Source organism: Emydura macquarii, unplaced genomic scaffold (genome assembly GCF_026122565.2).
Source record: "Emydura macquarii macquarii isolate MOO-44397 ecotype Brisbane River unplaced genomic scaffold, CSIRO-AGI_Emac_v2 contig_431, whole genome shotgun sequence".
NCBI classification, from domain to species: domain Eukaryota; kingdom Metazoa; phylum Chordata; order Testudines; family Chelidae; genus Emydura; species Emydura macquarii.
The window spans coordinates 14773480-14798722 of record NW_027130568.1 but is presented as its reverse complement, the minus strand read 5'-3'; the positions used below and the strand labels follow the sequence as shown (position 1 = coordinate 14798722).

The 25243-nt window shown below is 38.4% G+C and overlaps 1 protein-coding gene across 1 annotated transcript in view; it reads left to right on the top strand.

The window, feature by feature from the left end:
• Positions 1 to 25243, top strand: part of CDKAL1 (CDK5 regulatory subunit associated protein 1 like 1) — a 621365-nt gene that overhangs the window by 127176 nt on the left and 468946 nt on the right. Inside the window, exon 5 of the mRNA XM_067537586.1 lies at positions 714 to 798. Within this exon, the coding sequence (XP_067393687.1) occupies positions 714 to 798 (85 nt within the window). The remainder of the gene's footprint in view (positions 1 to 713; positions 799 to 25243) is intronic.

Here is a 25243-nt window from a genome sequence, read left to right as displayed (position 1 = left end):
ACCTCCTGTAAGAAACATATGCAAAGCCACCTCATTGTCTGCCTTCAGATCCCTCCTCAAACTCCCCTCTGCTGTAATTCCTACAAAAAAGTTGACAGTGGTTAGGTAGCTGTTGTATTGAGACCACTGCATATCATGTTAGCCAGTGTTGTCTCATTATTTCCTTGTGCTCCCACTGTCTTTCTGTCTGTATCTGTGTTGTGTTTTGTGTTTAACTTAGGGCTAATCTACACTTAAAACTTACAGTGGCACAGCTGTATCTGTACAGCTGTGCCGCTGTAAGGGTGCTTGTGTAGCCACGTTATGTTGGGGGAGAGCGTTTCCCGCTGACACAGCGCTGTCCACACAAGCACTTATGCCAGCAAAACTTATGACACTCAGGGGGGTATTTTGCTGGCATAAGGGCTCACACCTCTGAGTGACAAAAGTTTTGCCGGTATAAATGCTAGTGTGGACAAGGCGGGTAAGCTCTTTGGAGTAGGTGCTACTGCATTCCAAATAATTAACAAGAGTAAAAGTGTGCTTTCATAGACTATGTGCATGAAATTTCCAAACTTATATTTAAGGCTTGAATTATATTTAAGGCTTGAGGGCATCTTTTGCATCTTCTTAACAAAGGCTTAAATCCAATCTCTGTAGTGTGATATAGACCAGAAATTCCAAGTTTGAGCTGTAATTCTTTAATGCACCCTTCTTTTTCTTCTGTCCTCCAGAGAATGCTGCAGAAGCAGACTTGTGGCTTCTGAACAGTTGCACAGTAAAAAGCCCAGCTGAAGACCACTTCAGAAACTCAATTAAGTAAGTTGCAGTCTTTTTTTTTCCAAAGAAGTCCAGTAATATTTATGAGTAAAAAGTCTTTGGTTTTGAAGGATACCTATTTTTAATCTAAAAGTAATGCAGAGCAGATGAGAAGTGTGAGTTTGAGTTTTATGATGTTCTGTACTCATCCAGCTGGAATAGATTTGTGATCTGTAATGTGGAAATTTCCTAATAGCTGTTTTGGGGATTTGTAAATGTTCAATAGTACACTCACTGGGAATCCCAACCCTCCTGTTACTGCGTAATCCAGGAGTTTTCATATTATTTTTGCTAAGAAGGATTTGTCAGTGTTTTCTTAAATGATTATTTTTTTAAAAAGTTATACTGTGAATGACTAACCATCTTCCACTACCCGATATAAAAATGATTAGGGGGTCCCTTTAATGAATTAAAAATGTGTGCTGCAAAATATTTACTACTATATATTTTTCCGGTACTTGCACATAATTGTTATTTTAAAAGGGTGAACTGAGGGCTTGTCTTTACATACAGAGATACTGTGGCACTGGAGCAGCACAGCTGTAGATATAGTTGGTACCTGTTGGTATAGTTAATCCTCTTCCCTGACAGGTGTTAGCTATGTCAGTGGGAGAAGCTCTCCTGGTGACACAGCGTTGTCTAACCTGTGTGTTAGGTTAGTATAACTTTGTCGCTCAAGGGTGTGGATTTTTCACACCCCTAAGTGACGTAGTTATACGTATGTAGGTCTGTAGTGTAGACCTGGCCTGGGTGTACTATAGTTAAAATTGTACTAGTATGTAGTATACAAAGTGTTGTAGGTGTATTGATCCCAGAAAAGGTGAAAAGACAAGGTTGGGAGCTTAAATTTCTAACTTTGCTGGATACTTAAAACTATTGACTGAAGAGAGAGACTAGATTTATGGTTTATTACAACAGTGTATAACCCACTTACCCCCACCCCCTTGCATTTTTTCCTTCCACCCTGTGACTGAAGAAGTGTTGAGGCCAGTTCACTGGAATGGTCCCTTGAAATATGTATTAATTACTTATACTAAACAATCTGTTCTGCCTTGTATTTATCTGTGACATTGAGTACCTTTCCCAGATCTGAAAAAAAGCTGTGTGTAAGCTCGAAAGCTTCTCTCTCACCAACAGAAGTTGGTCCAATAAAGGATACTACTTCTCTCACTTTGTATCTCTACTCTTCTGAAAGACATTTTATTTTAATATATAGCATGTCCTGTCAGTGATGCAGAAAAGGAGTATGTGGTAGAAGACTTATCTTTTGAGTTCAGCAAAAGTATAGCTTAGATGAAAATAAATGGAAAGCCTGAACAGTCACAACTGTGGTGTGTTCAATATAAACAAAATGTGTTCCCTATTACTCAAAGATATTACCTTTATTGAACACTCACATGGATACTTACGCAGTGATTTGTTTGGTGTGGCATGTAGCTGATCGATGATTTGTTGAAAATCCATTTGGCAAAAGATGCCTAATTCTCACCAAGCAGCTGGCATGTTTCAGGGGAGAGGAAGAGGAGCTGTATTGAAACTCTATGCTATCAGTAACAACTTCCCAGTGCTCTACCATGGAACAGAAAAAATGTGCCCACTGTAGATAGAACAATTGAAATAAAAAGATTTCTCTTGTACCCAACAGAGATATTCATTTTCTGGGTGCCAACACTGTGCACTGAGATGAGATTAGCTTTTTGTATTGCCAAGAAGAGCTTGGATTCCAGAACACCGGTAGTTAGTGTGCACTGGGTAATAATCATGTGTTGACCAACTAAATTGATGAGAGGATTGTCACAGTTTCAGGATAACTACACCTATGTATGCCCCCCCAGTCAGGTGTCAGATCTCTAGGCATCACCTGTCTCTGGTCATGGGTCCTTGTCCCAATCCCATCTGACTGGGGTGTTTTAAGGCTGCATGGCCCCCCTACTGTGATATCTCCAGCAAACCAGTTTGTCTAAAGGCCAACACCTATGCTTTGCTTTCTCTCTGCAGGCTATGAAGAGTGTATTGTCAGCAATTACAAGTTACCACACAGCTCTTTTTAAGCAAGCACATTTATTCTTAAGGTACAAGCTTTACAGGGAAAACACATTTAAAAAAAAAAAAAACCAAACAAAATACCAGGAGTCACCCATCAATCTTATGGGACTCTAGTAGGCCAAAGTCTTTCCAACCCTTCAGCAAGGGTTGGAGCCCCATTTGGACAGGAAGTGCTGTCCATTTGGTGGATCAGAAAGTGGGCACTATGTCATATCAAGCTCACTATTTTATACCAAAATCCTTTCCTTTGTCTGTTAAACTCTGGAAAACCAAGGTTGAGCAAGTTAGATGCAGATCACACCAGGTACTTCTTGATAGTTGTTCAGTCTGTGACTCGCTTTTAGTTCCCGTAGCAGCTGTGGTAAGCCTACTCTATGAAGCAGAGTACAATCATACATAAACAATTCATAGCTTTAATACAAAATGGTCCCTGAAGTTATTGCATGTAATTGCGGTATCTCTAGCATGGCAGAAATTGTATATTGGGCAATAATCATGTGTTGGCCAACTACACTGATAAGAGGATCTTTTCCAGTTAAGTTGTGTCTGTCTTTCTACTCCAGTGACCATATGTCAGAATTGACACTAATGGGGATGTGCATTACTGAATAAGCTGGTAAAAGAAAGAGGTATTTAATAAAGGTGAATGACCAGAAACATTTCATGACCCTTCACTTTTTTTCCTCACTATACTAATGAGCTCAATTTTGTTGTAGCAGCAGTTTCACCCCCACCTCTGACAAACAAAACTAAAAAATATGTACATTCTTAATTGGTTGATTGTGGAGAACCATTCTTTTCTTATATCCTGTTTTCTGCTTTCTACTTGGCAATTCTTGACCGTTCCTCATTCTGGGGAAGGAGAACTTCTGCTGCTACAATATCATTTTGTAACCACCATGGAAAATGGGTAAGGGAGCCACGTTTCAGAAGTTTTGATGGGGTTATTCGATATATTTCTCAGTTGCATTTCAGAAATCGTTTTATGGAACTTCCTTGTGTTATATGGTGCGAGAATAAAGAAGTGGTGAAGAACTAATGTTTCTAAACATAAGAATGTTTCACAAATAGTCTTCTGTCTGTTACAGCAGCAAACTGAGTGAAATTTGGGATGGTATTCAGATTAGCTATTTCTGTGTCATGTCAACAATTCTGTCCGTTAGGTTGCGGTCATGGAGACCTTTGTTTTACAGTGTTGGGTAAGGAACAGAAGAATGGCCAGTCTGTGCACTGCCAGTGCTGATATACTTTGAGGGAAACAATTAATCACTCAGCTTGATAAGGTTCTTCTGTCACAGGAAAGATTCTGCAGCTTGGAGCTGAATATTGGATGCTTGATTTTTCAACTAAAATACTGAAGGTGGTTTATACAATTGCTAATTTTCATCATAAGTTTTATAGCTTCTGCAACATTTTCTCCTACTTGTCTTTTCTTTGCATATTCAGTTTATTAGGAATTCAATTGATTCTATTCTGTGGCAGCACATTCCCACTTGTGTTGTGATTAAAGAACTGCCTCACAAGCCGATCACTGACTAAGATTGTCTGGGCAAATAATACGATAGAAACCAGCCAGTGGATCTTAACCATGCCAGTGGCAAGCTGATTAAATAAAGGTATCTGGCTTTTTCTAGGATTCAAATTTGGAGCTTTTCTGTTTTAGGCCATGTTATTAACACCAGTTCTGTGATAAGAGACGCAAAAGTCATGCGCATCCTTACAGGAAAAGGGCAAGAATAAAAAAAAATGGGTAAATGTAAAGATTCAATGGGTTATTTGAGCCAAATAAAGTATGCTTCAGAAAATGGAAATCCATCCCAAGAGAAGTCAATAGAAAGGAGCATAAAACATGGCAGATAAAATGTAAACTGAAAATTAACAGGGATAACACTGAATTTGAAGAGCAAATAGTTAGACACAAGAAAAAAATAAGTAACAAGAAATTTTTTACAAATATATAGAAGCAGGTAGCCTGCAAGGAAATTGGTGAATCTGCTGGATGGCCAGGGACAGAAAGGAGGATAGAGACATTGCAGAGAAGCTAAAACATTGTGTACCTGAAATACAATAGGATAGCATTCTGTGACAGTAACCCTAAATTATGCTGCATTGTTAATTTATTCTGTCATGAGATTATTCTATCTATTCACATGAGGAGAGATTAAAAAGACTGGAACTATTCATTTTGGAAAAGAGACGACGGTGGGGGGAGGGGAGGGTATGATAGAGGTTTATAAAATCATGAATGGTGTGGAGAAACTACACTTATTAACAAAGTGTTACTTATCATTTCACATAACACAAAAACTAAGGTTACCCAAGGAAATTAGTAGGCAGCAGGTTTAAAGCAAACAAAAGGAAGCACATCTTTAAATAATACATAGTCAACTATGGAATTTGTTGCCAGGGGATGTTGTGAAGGACAAAACTATAACTGGATTCAAAAAATAATTAGATAAGTTTCATTGATAGGTCCATCAATGGCTATTAAAGATAATCAGGGATGCAACCCTATGATGTGGGTGACTCTAGGCCTTTGACTGCCAGATGCTGGACAATGGGATAGATCACGTGATAATTGCCCTGTTATGTTCATTCCCTTTGAAGCATCTGCCATTGGCTGCTGTTGGAAGACAGGATACTGGGCTGGATGAACCATGGATTTGACCCATAATGGCCATTTTTATGTTCATAGAATCATAGAAGATTACTCAGCATCTATTGAGAACAGCCTCCTAGCCAGGGCTTTGTCATCCTCTAAAGACGGAGATTCCACCACCTCCCTAGGTAACCCATTCTAGTGCTTCACCACCCTCCTTTTTTTCAGGTAGTTAAAGTTGAGACCATTGCTCCTTGTTCTGTCATCAAATTGAGAACAGCCTCCCATCCTCATTCAGGTAGTTAAAGGCTGCTATCAAATCCCTCCTCATTCTTCTCTTTTGCAGACTAAACAGGCCTAGTTCCTTCATCCTCTCCTCATAAGTCTTGTGCTCCAGCCCCCTAATCATTTTTGTTGCCCTCCGCTGGACTCTCTCCAACTTGTCCATATCCTTTTCGTAGTGGGGGGGCTCAAACTGGACACAATACTCCAAGTGTGGCCTCACCTATGTCGAATAGAGGGGAATAATCACTTCCCTCGATCTGCTGGCAATGCTCCTCCTAATGCAGCCCAATATGCTATTAGCCTTCTTAGCAACCAGGTCACACTGCCGACTCATATCCAGCTTCTTATCCACTGTAACCACAAGGTCATATCTGCAGAACTGCTGCCTAGCTCGTCAGTCCCCAGTCTGTAGCTGTGCATGGGATTCTTCCATCCTAAGTGCAGGATTCTGCACTTGTCCTTGTTGAACCTCATCAGATTTCTTTTGGCCCAATCCTCCAATTTGTCTAGGTCACTCTGTATCCTATCCCTACCTTCCAGGATATCTACCACTCCCCCTAGCTTAGTGTCATCTGCAAACTTGCTGAGGGTACAATGTACCCCATCCTCCAGATCACTGATGAAGGTTGAACAAAATCGGCCCCAGGACCGACCCCTGGGGCACTCTGCTTGTTACTGGCTGCCAGCTAGACATCAAGCCATTGATCACTACCCGTTGAGCCCGATGATCTAGCCAGCTCTCTATCCATTTTATAGTTCATTCATCCAATCCATGCTACTTTAATTTGCTGATAAGAATACTATGGGAGACTGTATCAAAAGCTTTGCTAAAGTCAAGGTATATCACGTCCACTGCTTTCCCCACATACCCAGAGCTAGTCACCTCTTCATAGAAGGTAATCAGGCTGGTCAGGCATGACTTGCCCTTGGTGAATCCATGTTGACTGTTCCTGATCACCTTTCTTTCTTCCAAGTGCCTTAAAATGGATTCCTTAAGGACCTGCTCCGTGATTTTTCCAGGGATTGAGGTGAGGCTGACCAGTCTGTAGTTCCCTGGATCCTCTTTCTTCCGTTTCTTGAAGATGGGCACTATATTTACCTTTTTCCAATCATCTGAGATCTCCCCCAATTACCACGAGTTTTCAAAGATAATAGCCAATGGCTCTGAAATCACATCAGCCAACTCCCTTAGCACCCTTGGATGCATTGCATCTGGCTCCATGGACTTGTGTATGTCCAATCTTTTTAAATAGTCCTGAACCTGTTCCTTCAGCACTGAGGGGTGTTCACCTCCTCCCCATTCTGTGCTGCCCAGTGCAGTCGTCTGGGAGCTGACCTTGTCTGTGAAGACAGAGGCAAAAAAAGCATTGAGTACTTCAGTTTTTTCCACATCCTCTGTCACTAGGTTGCCTCCCCACTCTGTAAGGGGCCCACACTTTCCCTGACCTTCTTCTTGTTACTAACATACCTGTAGAAACCCTTCTTGTTACCCTTCCTGGCCCTTGCTAGCTGCAACTCCAGTTATGCTTTGGCCTTCCTGATTTTATTCCTGCATGTGCGAGCAGTATTTTTGTAATCTTCCCTAGTCATCTGACCAGGCTTCCACTTTGTAAGCTTCTTTTTTGTGTTTAAGCTCACCAAAGACTTCTTTGTTAAGTCAAGCTGGGCACCTACGTCTTTCTGCACATCGGGATGGTTTGTTCTTGTGCCCTCAATAAGGTTTCTTTAAAATACAGGTAGCTCTCTTGTCTTGTATTCAAATGTTTTAACCAAGCTTAAATTTTAATTAACTTATTTTTTAGTTTGGTGTTGTATAATATACTACCATTAAGATTCACTGTGTTAATTCATTCGACTAGGTACGTGACTGCATCATTTCACATCAGGGAAAAAAGTCAAATGTTAGTTAAGTTCTAGTTTAATGAGTTTCAGTTATTCTTTAAAGACCTGATAATCATAAAAAAACTAACTCTTTCTGCGCTGCTAAGAAAACATTCATTAAATGGCATTTCTTCTTATTTCAGGAAGTTATTTATCACATAACATTATCTTAGTAGTGTTAAAATGAGTAATGAAAACCAATAATTGCTACTATTAATATTTTCAAATATTGAACTTCAATTCTATGGAGCCATTTTCATGGTGTAATTATTATTGAACCAGTCGACACAAGTGAAAGTACTTTTCTGAGTGCTTAGTAAGAAACATTGCCCAGCACATCCATTAATCAGATTATATAGAAAGTAAGCCAATTATGACACTTTTTTGGCATTCATTCAGTTTAATGCAATCAAACTGCCTATAGATTTGCTGGCCTTTTGGACATCTAGCTCTATCCTTGTTAAGACCTGACCATTTTAGAGTTACTTGAACAGCAAACAGAAGATTGCATAGTACAGTGGAACCTTAGAGTTACGAACACGTCGGGAATGGAGGTTGTTCATAATTCTGAAATGTTCGTAATTCTGAAATGTTCGTAACTCTGAACAAAACGTTATGGTTGTTCTTTCATTACTGAAACATTAACTTAATACAGCTTTGAAACACTACTATGCAGGAAAAAAATGCTGCTTTCCCTTTGTTTTTTTAGTAGTTTACATTTAACACTACTGTACTGTATTTGCCTTTTTCTCTCTGAGTTTACCTTCTATGCTGCAGTCTGCAGCATTGTTAGATGTAATCGAAAGGGCAGCCTCTGGAATACTCCAAATGTTCTGTTGCCCTTTCACTGGAGAGCCACAATTGGACTAAACTCTTTCTGAAGTAGACTTTGGCCACAATTTTCAGATTTTGGTGTTTTAAATTAATCCTCTAAATCCATCTTTAGGAACCTAAATAGGTGTTCTGATTTTCAGAGGTGCTGAGCACCTACAATTTCCAGTGATTTCAGAGAATGTTGTGGATGCTTAGTACATCTGAAAATCAGGGCAGTAAGTTTTGTGATATAGATATTAAAGACATAATTTTCAAGATTAGATCTGCACAATTGTTCACATAATTTGTATATAAATTGGGTAACTGCTCACACATATGGCCAGTTAGGTGCTGCCTAGTCACTTGAGCATAATTATATGTGCTTTGGTATATGTGCTATTTTGAAAATCAAGATGGTCGGTAGTTAGATTTTTGAGTGTTAAGCATGGTAGAAAATTCCTTACCATCTCTCATTGGGTTTTAGTTGTCTCCCATGATGTCCTTTTTTGTCAGGATAGATATGACAGAGAGAAGATTTGCCAAATGTTAATTACAATGTATATTTGAATGCATTTTGTAGTTTGTTTATATATAAAGTGCCCCTGAAAATGTCAAATTTAAAATTGTTGTGGTAATCAAAATGGTACAATTTCTTTTAAGGTGTTGTGCCATATTGTCTTGGCTGTGGTTTGGTTTTTCTTAAGTGCAATCAGGTAGGCTTGACTGAAGTAGCTTCACCTTGCTTGGAGGCAGACAGTGCTAAATAGGTTGTGATAGTTGATGAAAGACTAATGTCTTTGAAACAACTGTCAAGGATTTCTGCGTTTTTTTAAAAAGAGGGGAATTGGAAATAACTGACACCTTTTTTGTATTCTGTTTATCCTAGAGAACTAACCATACATTACATCTTGAATAAAGCTCTTCATGTTATTATTGGAGCTATCAAATATCATCTGAATATGAACAGCATTTTTTTCTGCCATCTCAGCTCATGCTATCAATGTCTTTTTCATCCTATAATCTATCTCAGTTAATCGTAATTGAAAGATGTTTCAGGGAATGGAATTTGTTTTCCCTTACAGACTATTGCATTATTGCGTGCTCTGTTGTGCCATCTGCTGATTGAGCCCAATAAAGAATAACTCCAGCCTGGATTAATTTACCAGGCTGGGACAAATCATTTTATGGATTGAAGGTTATCTGATCCCATAGAGACAGTACTGTTGGTCATCTTTTTTCAGTATCGAGTGGTCCATAGGTAGCCTATGCTTGTCTACTGTACTCTTTGACTGATGACTTTGGAATGAGGTTCTATTATACCTTTAACCCTGTGTTTCAGGAGTAATGACCAGAATGTATCTGAAGTTGTGGGTTGACATTATAATAATTCTGATTCTCTTGATTGGTACTTAAATTGTGCCTATATTCACAGAATAGACTGGAATTTATGGAAAAAAATAAATGGACGAAATGTGTGCACATGCAATGGAAAATTATCAGGCAATTCGGAGTAAAAGCTGAAATTATCCTTAATTACACCTATGTTGTGTATGGTATACGATATCAGTTATTTTCCTGTTGCCAATCCTAGGGCAGTATCTGGATACTCTTTCTTCTGGTTGTCATTTTGACATGTTCTGCAGTAAAAGTTGGGTCAGCAGTAATATTACTTCTAGTTGTATTTTCTCTTTTCATAATTTTTTTTTACTTTTAGAAATCTTACATGTTCCTCGATGAGCTTTCTATTATACTGTGATGCTTGATTGTAAGTCCTTTCAGAAGGTTATTTGTATTTCTGAATCAAAACATAAAATAGTTTAGGATGTTTTCTATTGCAGCATTGCCCTCCATACCTTTTTTTCTGCTTAGATATCTCTTATGTTCTAGGTTGGTTGCAAGACATTACTCTTTATTTTAGTGCACTTTACAGCAATCTGTAATAACAAAAACATTGATGTAATATGTAGGAATGACAAATGTTCAGTATAGTATCTTATTTTACATCTTAAGAAGTCTACTTAATTTTCTTTAGAATATAAAATTAAGGGTGCTATTTAAAGGTGACTTATAAAGGATTTTAAAAAACTAAATTTGTGCCCTGATTTGCTTCCTTTTAATATATAAAAAAGAACAGAACCCTGTCTGTGCTGTTTTCCAAAATGATCTCTAAGTTCTTTTTAAAAGAGAAATACCCTACTTATTTTCTACCTTACAAATACAGGTAATGTCAAATCTTGGGACTCCCTGGTTTTACTGAAGGATGTTCTTGATAGCCTCAGATGTTTGTTGAGATGTTTATAGAAGAAGAGATGGTCTAGTGGTTAGGGTGTTAGATGGGAACTCATGAGACCTGGGTTCAGTTCCACAACAGACTTACTGGGTGATCTTAGGCCACTTACTGTCTCTGTGCCTCAATTCCCCATCTGTAAAATGGGTATTGTGAGGATAAATATATTAGACTGTGCTTAGATACTGGGAATGGTAGATGTATAGGTACCAACAATAGATATTGTCAGCTGTCACTTTATTTTAAGGTGATGAATCATAAAAATGCTCATTAAACATTGATGTTAACATAAACATCAGTTTAAAACATAAAGTTTTAAATTTTGACCAGAAATCCCTTCATCTACCTGTCTGTCTACACTACTCTTTTATTCTGAGTTTCCCACCAGTGGCATTGCAAGGAAGCTGCCTGTGCCCTGACTACCCCACATTGCTCTTACCACTGGTGAAGGCACCAGTGGGAAATTTTAAGAAAAATTCTAGCATAAATGAAGTCTCAGTTGTTCTGCTGTCCACCTCTTCACTCAAGTGATGGCATAACTCCCAGTTCTTCCTTGTACATCATAAAAAAAAACAAAAAAGGGCACAAGTCCTTTTTTTTATACTAACATTTTAATTCATTTGGGTGTAAATTGGAAAAAGTAAGCCATATAAATTATTATTACAGTATTGTTGAGAGAAAGAGAGCCATCTGATGGCCCTTACCACTTCCACACATGCACACGTTTTGTGTGTTTTCATATGAACATATAAAGGAATCGGAGCAAGCCATCAGATGGTTATCTCCATCATATACATTTGTAGTGCTTATGTGTTTTACTACATCAGCTCTGGCATGAACTAAGTCTAATATCCAGTCAACTAATTCATAAAGGAAATGGATCTTTTCTGTACTGTCATTGATCCTAGTGAGAGCCCTCTATTGCTTTCCCATTACCACTGCTGTGAGAGGAAGCCAAACCTCAGTGCTCTAGGGTGTCTTAAGGTTATGGAGCCCCAGCAGGCTGCAACACTGGTTCCTCCCTTGGTTTATCTGGCACATTCCCCAGGCACTGACTCTGAAATGAGCCCCCCAGTACTGGCACTGACCCCTGAGAAATCCCGGTTACTTAAACATAACTTTCCCAGAGGTCCACCCCAAAAGTGTGAAGCTTCTGGTTTACAGTTTAACTTTCTCAGGGGCGTGCACTAGTTGTACAGCAATCCACATATGTGCAGAGACACACTTTGCAGTCTGACACCTTTGTGCTTTTTTATTCTTAATCAGGCAAAGCGCAGGAGAGTACAGATTATACAAAACCATAAATATTTGAAAATTCACTATCCCTCAGTTTCTAGCTCAACCCTTTTCTTGTGAGTTCTTGAGAATCATCTGGGTTTAGGAAGGAAGGCAGACAGGGTATCCATCTCCTCCTTATGTAGGCTTTTGCATTCTAGATGGTTTCTCTCCCCCATAGAGTCTCTTAACTGCTGCTTTGATCTGGCTCTTTCCTGCCCCATGCTTCCAGTTCCTGTCTCCCCGTGTGTGTGTGTGTGTGTGTGTGTGTGTGTTTGTGTTTGTGTTTTTAAACCCCTCCTGGTCACCTGGCCTCTTTGTTTTACTCCTGCTAAATTTCCACTTCTCCTACCTTCCCCACTTTCTCCAGTGTAATCAGCTAACCTGGTTTTTCGCAAGATGCAGCTCCTATTTAGCATAACCTTTGTGAGGTCTAAGTTCTATTGCTTACCTTAAATATTTCCCTTTGTAACTGGTGTGTACATGCTGCAGGACTGTCAACAATGTGGATCTGCATACATATATGCACTTATAATACAACAGGTTTTCATAATGCAACTTTACTATATCAACCAGAATTAAGCTCCCTGGCTCCTCTTTTGAAAGTGTTGTGCAGGTTCCCTTTGAGGATGAGGACTGAGAGGTTGGATACAGAGTGATCACTTTGTGAAAAGTGTTCACCCATAGGTGATATGGTGTTTTTGTCTTTTATCCTTTTTCTACACGAATTCATTCAAGAACATAGTGATTGTTTGGTTTAACCCACATAGTTGTTGTTGGGGCTTTTAGTGCACTGGATGAGGTACACTGCATATTGTAATAAGCATGTGTAGAAGCCATGGCTCTTGAAATGTGTGTTTTGAGAGGTGTTGATCATTGTAGCAGTGAAATGTGATGCAATGGCCTTGACTCATGTAGGTGTACGAGGTCAGTGTATCCAAGATGCAGAAGTATTATCTACTTATTGTATGGTAAGCATGAGAAGTTCTAGCCTCAAAGATAATATTTTGATAGCCAGTGTTTTCCATTCTAAACAAGTCTTTACTGTAATGTAAATGCTTTTTTTAGCCATAGCTATGATTCACATCATATGCATCTTATTTTTTCTCTAGTATGGTGTCTGACCAACTCATATTTTAAAAGCAGAACCTAGAGAGGTCTCTCACAGTTACCAGGCTAACTGAATCTCTGACTTCTCTTGATCTATTTGAGTGCTAGCATTTCAGGTCGCAAGCCTTTAGCAGTCACTTCTGTCATATGGAATCACATAATTCTGTGATAACTGTGATTGCCTCATCACGTCTGACTTAGGTTCAGCACCTCTGTTTACTTCCCTCTGGGAGCAAAGATCAGTTGTATCCAATAACCAGACCCATTTTCCATAAGGGGATCCTGGTAGGCCTAAGATTCCTATAGATCTCCCAGATCTCTAAGGCAGTGGTTCCAAAACTTTTCCAGTCGCGCCCCCACCTTACCAGTAATGGAATCTGTGTGCGCCCTTTCTCTATTATTGCACATTTGACTCAGTGGACGTGCTTGGGGCAGAACTGGAGATGGGGGCAGAGAGGAAATAAGAGCAGACCTGACCTGGGGGTGGAGCAGGGAGCAGAGCCAGGGGCTGTGGCCTGGGGCGGGAGCAGAGCCAGGGGCTGGGTGGTGCTCCCTTCTCATCCCTTGTGAGGACTGGCCTGGGCCCTGCTACATCTCCCAAACGTTCCTCCGTGCCCCTGGAGGGGCACACCCCACGCTTTGGGGACTGCTGCTCTAAGGTCTGGATGACATCTGTTACCTTAACTTTCAAACCAGCTCACTCTTGCTGCTTCAGAGAGTGTGTCTTTAATTCTGCTCAATCCTTTAATGATCCTACTTTTGAGGGGTCCAACTTACTTTTTAACAGTGTGTAGAGTCCTTTGATCTGTTATCTTCCAGTGTTGGCAAAATAACGCTTTGCAGCTTCATTGGCAACAGAATGTAGGACCCTCAAGGCGAACAGCTTTCCCCTTTGTCTTTCCAGTGAGTGCTGGGAAGTCCTTATCCTAGGTGCTATTGTCTTCTTCCTGGTGACAGCTCCCATTGAATTAAAGCAGTATAGGCATATAATAAACATTCCAGTAACCCGAATATAGTTACACAGTCTATCTCAATAAGTAGGCCACATACTGCTTTTATAAAATTATTAGATGGCATCTCTATGTCCACCATAGGGTCTTGAAATTATTCTTCTTTTGATAATATTGCGAAACATGGTATTAAAATCTTCTGTTTGTAAGTCACAAATTGTCAGCATTCTCAGAATCCTGTATAAGATAAAAGTACCCATATGTAAGGCTATTGAGCACTTGTTGATGCTGCAGAAATTCTACTAATCTGCTGTGTAATCGTAGTTGGGGGTAGGGAGAGTAAGTATATTAGTGTTTGAGACCCAAAAATTTGTTCAGAGGTAAGAATAAACTGCTGCTGTTTATCTTCCTTACAAGTGAAAGTAACCTTGGAAAAAGCCTTATTTATTGTGAATGTGTTTTCATATGTAATGTATAAAATTCATCTGTATACATTTGTATACAGCTTCACTGGGTGAAAAATGAGTGTTATTAATTCTTTTAAAAAGCTCTTAAGATAAGTTCAGTGTAATCACTATTTTGATTTACATTTGTTTATACGGTAAAGCTTGAAAGCAGTGGAGAATGTTAGGAGAGAGAGCATAAGCCTTTCAAAATTTGGTTCCTGCTTACGTTATAGCTCACTTTAGCACAAAAGGATTATTTCTGTTGCATTTTCATGAGACATGCCATGAGCAGGCATTTTGTCATATTTCCTAGAGATGTAAAATTGCCTTAAGGCTCAGTGTTCAGGGTAGAGATGAAGGTTTACATTGATAGAACAGCTCCAAGGATGAGTTGTAATAATGAGTACTTACATGCCTCATTCGCCTCCTCCCACCCGTAGGAAAAAAAGTTCCTCTTCAGAAGTCCACAACAGAGTTGGAGCCTCTGAAGCTGGAAAAATCTGCAGGATGAGCTTTTTGGAGCAGTAGTAAACTTTAAATGTTTGTTTTTAACTGAAGTTGCTGGCAATGTCATTACTAGTTCTGTACCCTTTCATTATTCTAGAAGACCTTGGTTAAAATCCTTGATCCTCCTTCCACTATTAAAGGCACAAGCACTCCTAAATTCAGAAAGGTTTTGGTTGAAACCACACCATGTTTTCTGTGGGAAAGAGACTGATTGTTCCCCAGGGTACATTTTTATTGATTTTGGGCTTTGTTAAAAGTTTGCGAAGGGGGGAAAAAAAAAGTTAATGGAACATAGATTATATATCTTCATGTTAAATTCAGATGGGACAAACCTTTTAGCTTTATGCTAAAGCAGAATGTAGAGTACTTTTTCATGACAGGTGAAGCAGGTCATTGGGAGGCCAGCAAAAACAAACAAATATGTGTTCTGCAGCACAGATGACAATGGAAGGGAATAGAGAGTGAGCTTTGATCATTTTTCTTATTAATCCTGTATGCAGTCTTGTTACTGAATAGATAATTGTCCAAATGGAGGTCAGTTTTATCTTTTGGCTGTTGTACGAGCACTTATTAATCTTAATTTTATCACATGATCACTACATAAAGAGCAAGATGTTCAGGTGATGAACCCCATGTAAAATACATAGTTAGTTAATTCATTCCATATGTAAGGTATCATAAAGGACTTTGTTGCCCCTTGAGGAAAAATGGTTTGGCTGGGGTTATCTGGCAGTGCTTAGAATTATCAGGGTTACTTTACAAGTAAATAAGAAACTCTGGTTTACTATGATCACTATTGATGAGTGTGAGGAGATTTGTCTCTTTATACTGCATTTATTTGTATTTTGGCTAAGTGATTTTTTTTATCTATATCATTTTTTTCAATGGATTGCTGAAGAGCAATTAATCAATAAAGAATCCTATCATCCAAAATTAAGTTTCTGGTGTTTGTTAGTTTATTATAGATGATTCCTTCTCTTACAATCATATCCAGTATAAAAAAAGTTAAAAGTTGCTGAAATGAGGTCACAAAATGCCCTGCAAATGCTTTAAGAGAAGAAAGTAAAGTGTTGAGTGTTTTTTCCCTTTTATCTTCTGAACACTGAAATTAAGATGATGGACTGCATAGTTAAATGTGCCACATGACTGCCTTTTGCAAGGAGATTTGAGCCTCTGTTACAGGCTTGTGCACTCTTGTTTAATGATTAACAGAAAAAAAAATGCTGGATTGAGTTACAAGAATAGGGCCTTTTAAAACTAAATTTTAAAGTCTGTTTTTAGGTATGGTAATCTTTAACATGAACACATTGGGTGCTGTTTTTAGTAGCGAACATTATTGCTGAAGTAATGGGCTTTTGGTGGTGGTCTTAAAGTTCTATTCCTCAAGCCTTTGACACTTTAGAAGAGCTTGGATTAACCAGTACAGTTTTTCCTTCAGTCACTGGTTTAATCTTTAATGGCTAAAGATTTTTCTGACAGATTCTTTAAGAAAAACAAAACACAAGGACATCAGAGGTTAATTCCACCCCGACCCTGTATGGCTCAGTCTGAACGTTTGAATTTTAAGCTATGGTTTTGGTTTCCTCCTTACACAGGCTGTTAGAGCATCAATATGTTGCAAACATTGTTTACGGACCCTGCAAATCAGATACATTTATTGTGTATACAAAATATACTTTTCTTTGAAAATAAATGGAAATAAATTACAGTCCGGTGATAACTGGTGCACAATAACTCTAAACTTTTGACCCTTAAACTTTGGGTTGTTGAGTGCGAATGACTTGTATAATACTTGATCCTTGTTCCTCATCAGTCCAAATGAAGACAAATATACTAATGCTTTCTACAAAATTCTAAAACAAAAATATTGTAATAATATACAGCTACCCTGTAAATCATTCTTAAAATTTAATTTTCCCAAAATAACTTATAATAGATGAAAACTAAGTAATATTCTTTCTGAATTAATTGCTATTACTTTACTGTTGAAAGAACGAAATCCCCATATACAATAGGCACAATTTAATTATTTACGGAATCCTTCCAATATCAATCAATTTTAACAAGTACAACAAATTTAAATTTCAGGTTTCCTCAATGTTTCTCAAATGGTGCTCTGCCAAGCACTTGCTGGCAGTTTGTGGAGTCCTTGCTGGTCATATATGGTGCCGGCTACTCCTTTTTTCTCAGACCAGTGAGAAGCTCCTCCAGGAATTATTGGCAGAGTGAGAGCCAGAAGATGCCAAAGAGGCCAGAGACAGAAGCTACATCAGTAAGGTACTTCTGTGGAAAGGGAGACATAGCTGGAAACTGGGCAGAGAGGAGGAGCCAAGTGAGTTTAGAGCAGACATGTGAATGGCAGAATAGTTGAAATGGGATGGGAGAAAGAGATTTGGGGAGATGGGAGATGGTTTGTTTTTTTTTAAAAAGAAACCAATTTGATAATGTTAACTGTACCCAGTACACCAGGAATTGTTGCTGCCACAAGGATTGTACGGGATTGTTAGTTGAAGTCTTGTTGAGAGGGTGATCAATGAGATTCTGTTAAGAAGTGGTCTATACTATGATAAAGTTAGAGGGTCCCTGCTTTAAAAATAATAGTTCAAAAATAATTCAGATTGGTTAGTTAAACTGGTGAGTCTCAAAACTACACCTTAGAATCATGTTGCGTTTAGGTAAAACCTTTCAGATTTGTGGTGTGGTACTTAATCCAAGAAACCTTGCATTTGGATTTTATTAAATAAAAGGTTTCCTAAAAGTGTAAACATGAAACAGTTAATATCCTTGCTTCAGTTTACAATATTTACAAAAGATGCAAGTTAAAACCCTGGATGTAAATTGTCACACAATAGTTCTTAATATCTATTTTCAGTAATTTAGCAGGATTAGAGTGATTCACTCTTTTTTCACAAGAAAAGAAGTTAAACATAGCAGATTCTAAAGTCTTGGTGCCTTTATTTCTCAAATAACTTTTCCAGCCCTTAAGTCACTAAAGAGGAAAAAGAAGGTAAAAAAAACCCCCTTAATATTGTTTCACTATTTATATATATTTGAAACCCCATCCTAATAAATTATTGTATTGACCAGTCCATATCAGCCTGGTCTATAAGAAACACCTTAAATTTCTTCTGTTTCTGCCTCATCTAATAATGTCTCTTTAAATAGCATATGTTGTCCTGTTGTGCCAGTTCAGAGAGGTTTGTCTACCATTAAACTAAACCTTTTTATTACTCTCCATCTGTCTGTATTTTCAACTTTGTGATGAGAGTAGGAATTTTGCCCTAGTACATTTTTTCTATCCTATGCTGAAATATAATTATTTCATATACTCTTGGATTTAACTCCCTAACTCCCAATCCTCCTCCAGAGTAGCCAGAGAAGTTACTCAAAACCTTTGAGGCAGCCAAATCAGAAAATGCCAATTCTCAGATCTTGATGGACTGCACTGTGATGAACCTCGCTCTGGTTTTCAATCTTCCAATCAGTTCCTCTAAGCTTTAGAAATCAGCTAAAGAGAGAGCCAAAATGCATACCGTTGCTCCTACAGTAGACATGTTAAAAGAAATCTTCTGTACAAGTAGAAGGTAATGCGCCCTCTGGAATAAACACTATTACATGTCATTCTCAGTGTCAGACACATTTGTTTGCTTCCTGCATTTTTTTGTGTGCTTCTTATCCCCCTTTTGTTATTGTGAGACCCATGAGGAACTATTAAAGAAATTATGGGTGAGAGTGGCTATGGCGCATGCTCTTACTATATCCAGATGGTAAGCATCCTAAAACTAAAAGTCAAGTCATCTCAGGAATCAGCTTTGTAAAATTTTGGCATAAAATTATACACGAAGATGCTGGAATACTGTGGTGATGGAAATCGTGGTTGCTTTATCTTGCCAGCGTTGTTTGTACCCCTAGTTGGTTACTAAGTTTTTGGCACACAGCAGAGCCTTACCTCCCAGCATACAATTCATAGTCAGCCTCAGTTTTGAGCTACCTCATTGTGTGACTGTGAAGCGTGAGTAGTGCTTTTTGTGGCAGGTCTCTTATGCTTCACTTGTCTTATGAGGAGTTCACCATTCCCAAGAGGGAGAGGAAGGCCCCCCAAGATGTGGGCAGGCAGCCTGACTCTCATGGAAAGTGCCAGGATTTAGGGAAAGGGACATGTTGCTTTGATGGACTTGCTTAATTCTGAGGAGTTTTTTCTAAGGGAGAACCATCTCTATCTTTCTGTTTATACTTTGATGCCATTCTAACAATATGCAGACAGAATAGGGGAAAGAATAAAACAATGATAGAAACTAGTGCCTTCTTAAACCATGAACAATTATTCCCCAGATTGACTGCCTAGGGTGTATCAACTAAATATACAAGCAATTAAAAGGCTCTGAAACCAAGAGAGTTGTTTACAACTTAAAAATAAACGAGACCAAAAGAGAAAAATCAAGTGGGGCGGGGGAAACATTCCTGGGAAGAGGCTAAGAGTGGCAGCAAGAGCCAGGAGAGAGGAGGGATTTCTCTTGGAGCGCCCTGATGTCATTCCCATTGTAAGGGGTCACCAGCAGCAGAAATTTCATTTTAAATATGTTTTAAAATATTTAAAAAATAATTTTACATATCATTACCACATAAGGATTAGAAATACTGTATCAACCATTACAGGGATTATTTTATGTTTCTCTAAAGAAAAAAGTGATTATACAAGAATACAGACAGCAAGTTCTATTTAGAAAGGTAATACGACTTTCAGAATGATCCTGCACATCCTAGGGCATGTTGTTTATGGCTGTTTTCTTAACCTGAAATACAACCCCGCATTTACTCAGATTTGCTTTGTTAATATGTTAAAATGTTCAAACTCTCTACAGTTCCTTTAAAGCCATTAGTTGTACACTTTAACTGTCATCTCAGGGAATAAACCTCTTTATTGTTGATGACATAAAACCTGATAGTGAGTGTCACAGTTTTGGGCAACTACATCTGTATTTCCCCTCAGTGGTCCAGCAAGGGCACCCATGCTCAGGCTTCCAGCTCCCTAGGCTTCGCTTTTTTGGGTGGTGACCCATGTCTCACTCCCTTCTGACCAGGGTATTTCCAGGCTTCACAGTTCCCTGCCTTCATTGTGATGTTCCCAGCACAGACAGGTTGCCCAAGGACACCTGCTTGCTTTCTCCTCAGAGATGGTTAACAGGGACAATTGCTACAACTTTAAGTTATCGCAGTTCTTTTGATGCAAGCCTATTTTATTCTTATGGTAAAAACAATACATTGAAAACAGATTAAAATCAATAAAAGAACCTACATGCATGTTAATAAGCATCACCCCAACTCTAACATGACTTCTGGCAGGAGCAGTCCTTCAGTACCCCACAAAGGGACTTCCTTGTGGTCGCAGGTTCATCACAGTCTCAATTCAGAACTAGCACACAGTCTTAGGGCCTCAGGAGATCATATCTAAGGCCCTACTTAAATTGTGGAATGATTGTCAAAAAATTGCAGCTGAGTTGCAGATAAGCCATGGAAAATTGCGGAAAAGTAATAATGGATCTTATTACTTGTAGAAATAAAGTCCATTATTTCTTTTCCATGGTTTTCCGCTGTTGGCCACCCAGCTGGAACTCCCAATGTCAAAATTGCGGTGGAAGCCTAATATTGTGGAATCCGCAATATCACAATTTAAGTAGGGCCTTAGCCATGTCCTTCCAGTCCTTCCCTGAGGATTGGGGTCCTCCATCGGCTGGGGTCTTGTCAGTTTTGCTGGATCCAGAAGTCATCTCTGAGCCTGTTTAAAAGAGGCTATTTATCCAAAGATCTTTTCTTTGTCTGTTGGTCCCTGGAGAATCCAGACTGAACTAGTACATGCATACTTCTGTGGAGAGTGGGCGGGGAGAGGAGGAGTTGCTTCAAAGGGATGACCAGAGGAATTATATTTGCATCCCCCTCCTACTAAAGAAGGTACATACAATTTTACAATAACAAATACGTCTTTACATTTTTAATATAATGAACCCCAAAGGTATTAAAACTAATTCAATAAAGCTCAACTTAATTCAATAAAGTTTATTCAGATAGGAAATTATCTGTCCGTCACAGAGAGATTCATTTATTGATGCTTTCATTCTTACTTGAGCAGTGTCTGATAACCCAATCATACTGCTTTTCACATGGCTAAACTATTCAAGTTTGCCATCATCAAGATAAAATTCTGATCCTCTGCTGCTAACATCAATCTTTAGTAATTTTGCTTAAGAGGCAGTGTAGTCCAGTGGATTGCGTGCAGGCATGTTACTGAGATTACTTGGGTTCTCTTCCCAGATGACCTGCATTGTATGATTGCTGTATGACTTTCCCGGGCTTATGTTCTCACCTGTGCACCCCTCTCCCCCCTTTGCCTGTCTTGTCTTTTTTTAGACTGTAAACTCCTCCTGGGCAGGATATTTGTCTTATTATGTGTTTGCTCAATGTCTTGCATAATAGGATGGTGATTTTTGGATGGGCCCTCTAGGCACTACTGTGATACAAATAAAAATAATAGCAAGCCACTGTGCTCTGCATTGAAGGGAATACTAGACTTTGGGTAAAGAGTCCACAATTCTAGGTTAATGTTCATCTACATTTCAGAAAAGGTAAATTATATTTTACTGTAATGTTACAAACCCATTTCCTGTTTTACTAGTACATGAAGTTATGTGGACTGTGTTTTTACAGAAGACAGATTATACTGTATGTACTGATGACACTATGGCTCCTGCAGACTACTACTGAAAGCTAACTGTGAAGAAATGAGTCTAGGTTTATTTTATTGTTTAAAATGAAATGCAAACAGTGGGTTCACACTGCATTGTTTAGGATTGGAATTATTTTGCTGCGTTTATTAGAAGCTGTTTTATAAGGGTTTAATGCTGCTCCCTTTGATACCAGTGGTGACATTTCCATTGAATTTAAAAGGAGGATTGAGTCCTAAAGGAGTGTTCCATCATTTGTAAATGTAACTGCCTGAGTGAAAAAGTTAAGGTAAACAACAAGTTGTACTGTTGTTGCTTGGAAAAATCAAGGAAAAGACACTATTCTGAAGTCCACCTGATTTGTGGTTGGTTTGTGGCTAGACATGCGAGTTGTACAGTAGAAAAAAAAATTGTTGGTTCAGAAAACCATATAGCCTTTATCTATGCAGTTGTCAGCTAGCTGGACTTGTAGCTTCAAACAAGTTTGACAAGTGGCAGGTAGTGCCATTCCTCTTTTCTCTTCCCCTAGAGTGACCATCTTGCTTTTCAAATTCCTTACTATACTGGCATTAGAGGGTAGCTCTCATATTTTGGGGATAGTGCTGTTAATTTTGGGGCCTTTTTGGGTTTATAAGATTGTTACTGAATTAAACTGGCAAAAGGTGGCAAATAGTCATTGTGACCCATACAGATGTTAAGTAAAATTGGTTAATACAAAAGAGAGTGAAAGCTGAGGTAGTTCAAGTATGTCTAAACAAAGGGAACTGTTGATGCTGCTTCTAAGAACTTTTGAAGTGAGAGTTGACTGAGAGTTACTGAGAATGGAAGGGACAATCTTTGAGACACTGGAATTTGCTATTCATTTGAAATGATAGATTAGGCATATGCACGAAAATAGTACAGGACAATTACTCAGGTGGTGGTATCTTTGGGAATCTTGATAGGACCTATAGGTCCTTCCTTCATCCTGAGGATGCTTGTGGATTCTGGAAAATACTTTGATATATCTAGGCCATAATTACACCAAGAGAATGTTGGACCACTGATACTGGACTTTCTAGATTAACATTCTGACATGTAATGTTTAATGTTAAAATTGCCCCTCATTTCATCCTCATTCTATTATTTCTCTTTGTTCTTCTCTTTTGGGCTTAGTGTAGTTGACTCAGAAACTAGTTAAATTCTTCTGTCCAAGAGTCCAGGATACTGTAAATAGACATGCCTTCAGTGTGAAAAGATTGGTGAGAAGAACCAGAAATGTGATTCAAGATACTGTCTCAAGACCATAGAAGTGAGATGGGGTCAGAAGTCACGGTACATCTGTCTGTGATTGGCCTGTTGTGCAATAGAACTGTAAGCTTTAGATGGAAATAAATCTTGTTTATTTTTATCATCATTTTTCTCCCTTGCCTCTTGGATGTCTGTCTTAAAAACAGGAACATTTTCAATTACTGCTGAGGCATAGCCCAACAGTGTGTTGACTCTCCTTTCCCCAAAAAAGAATTTCCAGTATCAGTGAGAGAGACTTTTTACCAACTGTAACACATGTATTAGACTGAACTCAAAAATTAAAAATGTTCTCAATAAATAACCATTTTTACTTTTAGATTTCAAGTAAAAACTACTAGAAATAAGGAGGAAATATAAATTATTGAGGATTGTCAGAATTATATCAAAAGACTCAAATCTACTTTTGAATACATGGGTACAAGGATGTTAGAAGAGGATTAGAATATTGAGACTGAGAGATTTGTGATTCAGTAATGTGAAGATCAAGATCAGAATAAGAGGTTTTTAAACAGCTGTTCCTGATATGTAAATTTCAATTTTAAAACTTTTATAATCTTTACAAAATCAGTGTTTTGCATATTATATGATTCTTTTACTGTTAACTTAAGTCCCTTTGTTTTGCTATTTTAAGACAGCTGAATGAGCAAAAGAGGTTACTGTTTTGAGCACTGGCAACAGGTGGCTTATAGCCTTTAATATTTACCTAATTAAATATATGTTGGCTTTTGTCCTAGCAGTTCTGAGCTGTTGTAGGAAAGAGCCCAAGAAAGCATGTAGAAACTTGCTGTAGCAGGATTAATGCAGAAGTCGTCATGATCTGTACTTGCCCTTACAAACTAGAGTGGTTTCTTTTTGTTTTAGTTCAAAAGACTGTCTACTAATATTCAGTATGAGTATTTATCCAGTAACAAAAACCTTTGTTTGTTTGGGTGCGCTTAAGTACAAAAAGCATCTTCCTTCTTGCTTTTGAAAATGTCATGACTGTATTAAAAGTTAAGGAAAAGCATATAATAACTTGGGGGATTTCATTTTAGCTTGGACACAGTAAAGTCTTTACTTCATTTAGCTAGCGTATTTTGTGATGGTTCATCACTTTCAACTTCCAGTAAAGACTTTTAAAGAGGATTAATGTATTAAAACTTGTATTAAAACTGAACCTCACAGTAACAAAGTATGGGAAAATTGGGAGATTGGAGATTACATTCAGTAATTCAAGTTTGTTATCAAATTTCATCATATATGTGTACACTACAATATGGGTTGTCCAATGATCTTATTAACAGACCTTTAGTGGAGACATTAACCTCTTTTAATGATAAGAGTTTAGATGAAGAACATTTTTTTGAGGTAGCAATACCTGTCCCCAGTTTTAAGTTCTTCTATCCAAGATTTCCCTTAATTTAAAACTTTAATCCTTTTCCTCAAGGAAACAATTAAAAAAAATGTGCTTCCGTAGAAAACAATTAGCTGTGAAAATATCATCAGCACAGATATGTACATGAATTTGAAGTCTTCCTTAAGAGCTAGCTTTTAATAAGTACTTCTAGCATGATGATCTCTTACTATCTTTGTACAGCTTCCAGCACAGTGGGACCTGATCTTCATTGGGACTTCTGGGCACTACTATAGTACCAATGACTGTATACATATTTACTAATAACAGAAGCTAAGGTTGTTTTGGCTACATTGTGAATTTACTAGGGTGATCTTCAGGGAAATTCAGTATTGAAGATACAGAGGCTCTTTATATTCCCAAAGGAACACCATCAAAGAGAATTTTTAAAATACAGGAAACAAAATATGTTGCAGAAGCAGCTCATAATACCATTAATAAATATCCCTTCCCAGACCCCATAGTGTCTTTCACATAAAAATCAGATATGCTCCAGCTTCCCCCCTTATCTTTGCCTATGCTTTGTTCTGTAGATCTTAAGTTTGTCCCACGTCTGTAAAGAAAAACATGAGCTAATTAAAAAAGTCCTAGCTCATGTTTTGTCCCTATCTGAGAAGTTTGTTTTACAAGAAGCTAAAGAGAAAACATCTCATTTGGAGGTGGGGAAGGATTACTCCTGGGGGAATTCTGCGCAATTGCACAATGCAGAATTTGCGCGGAAATAATGTTCTGTGCAGAATTCCCTGTTTCCCCTGCAGAATTTGGGCTGCAGAGCAGCTGGTAGCCATTATGGGCTACTGGACTGCAGAGCTCGCAGTGAGTGGAGTGTCCAGTCCAGCGGGGA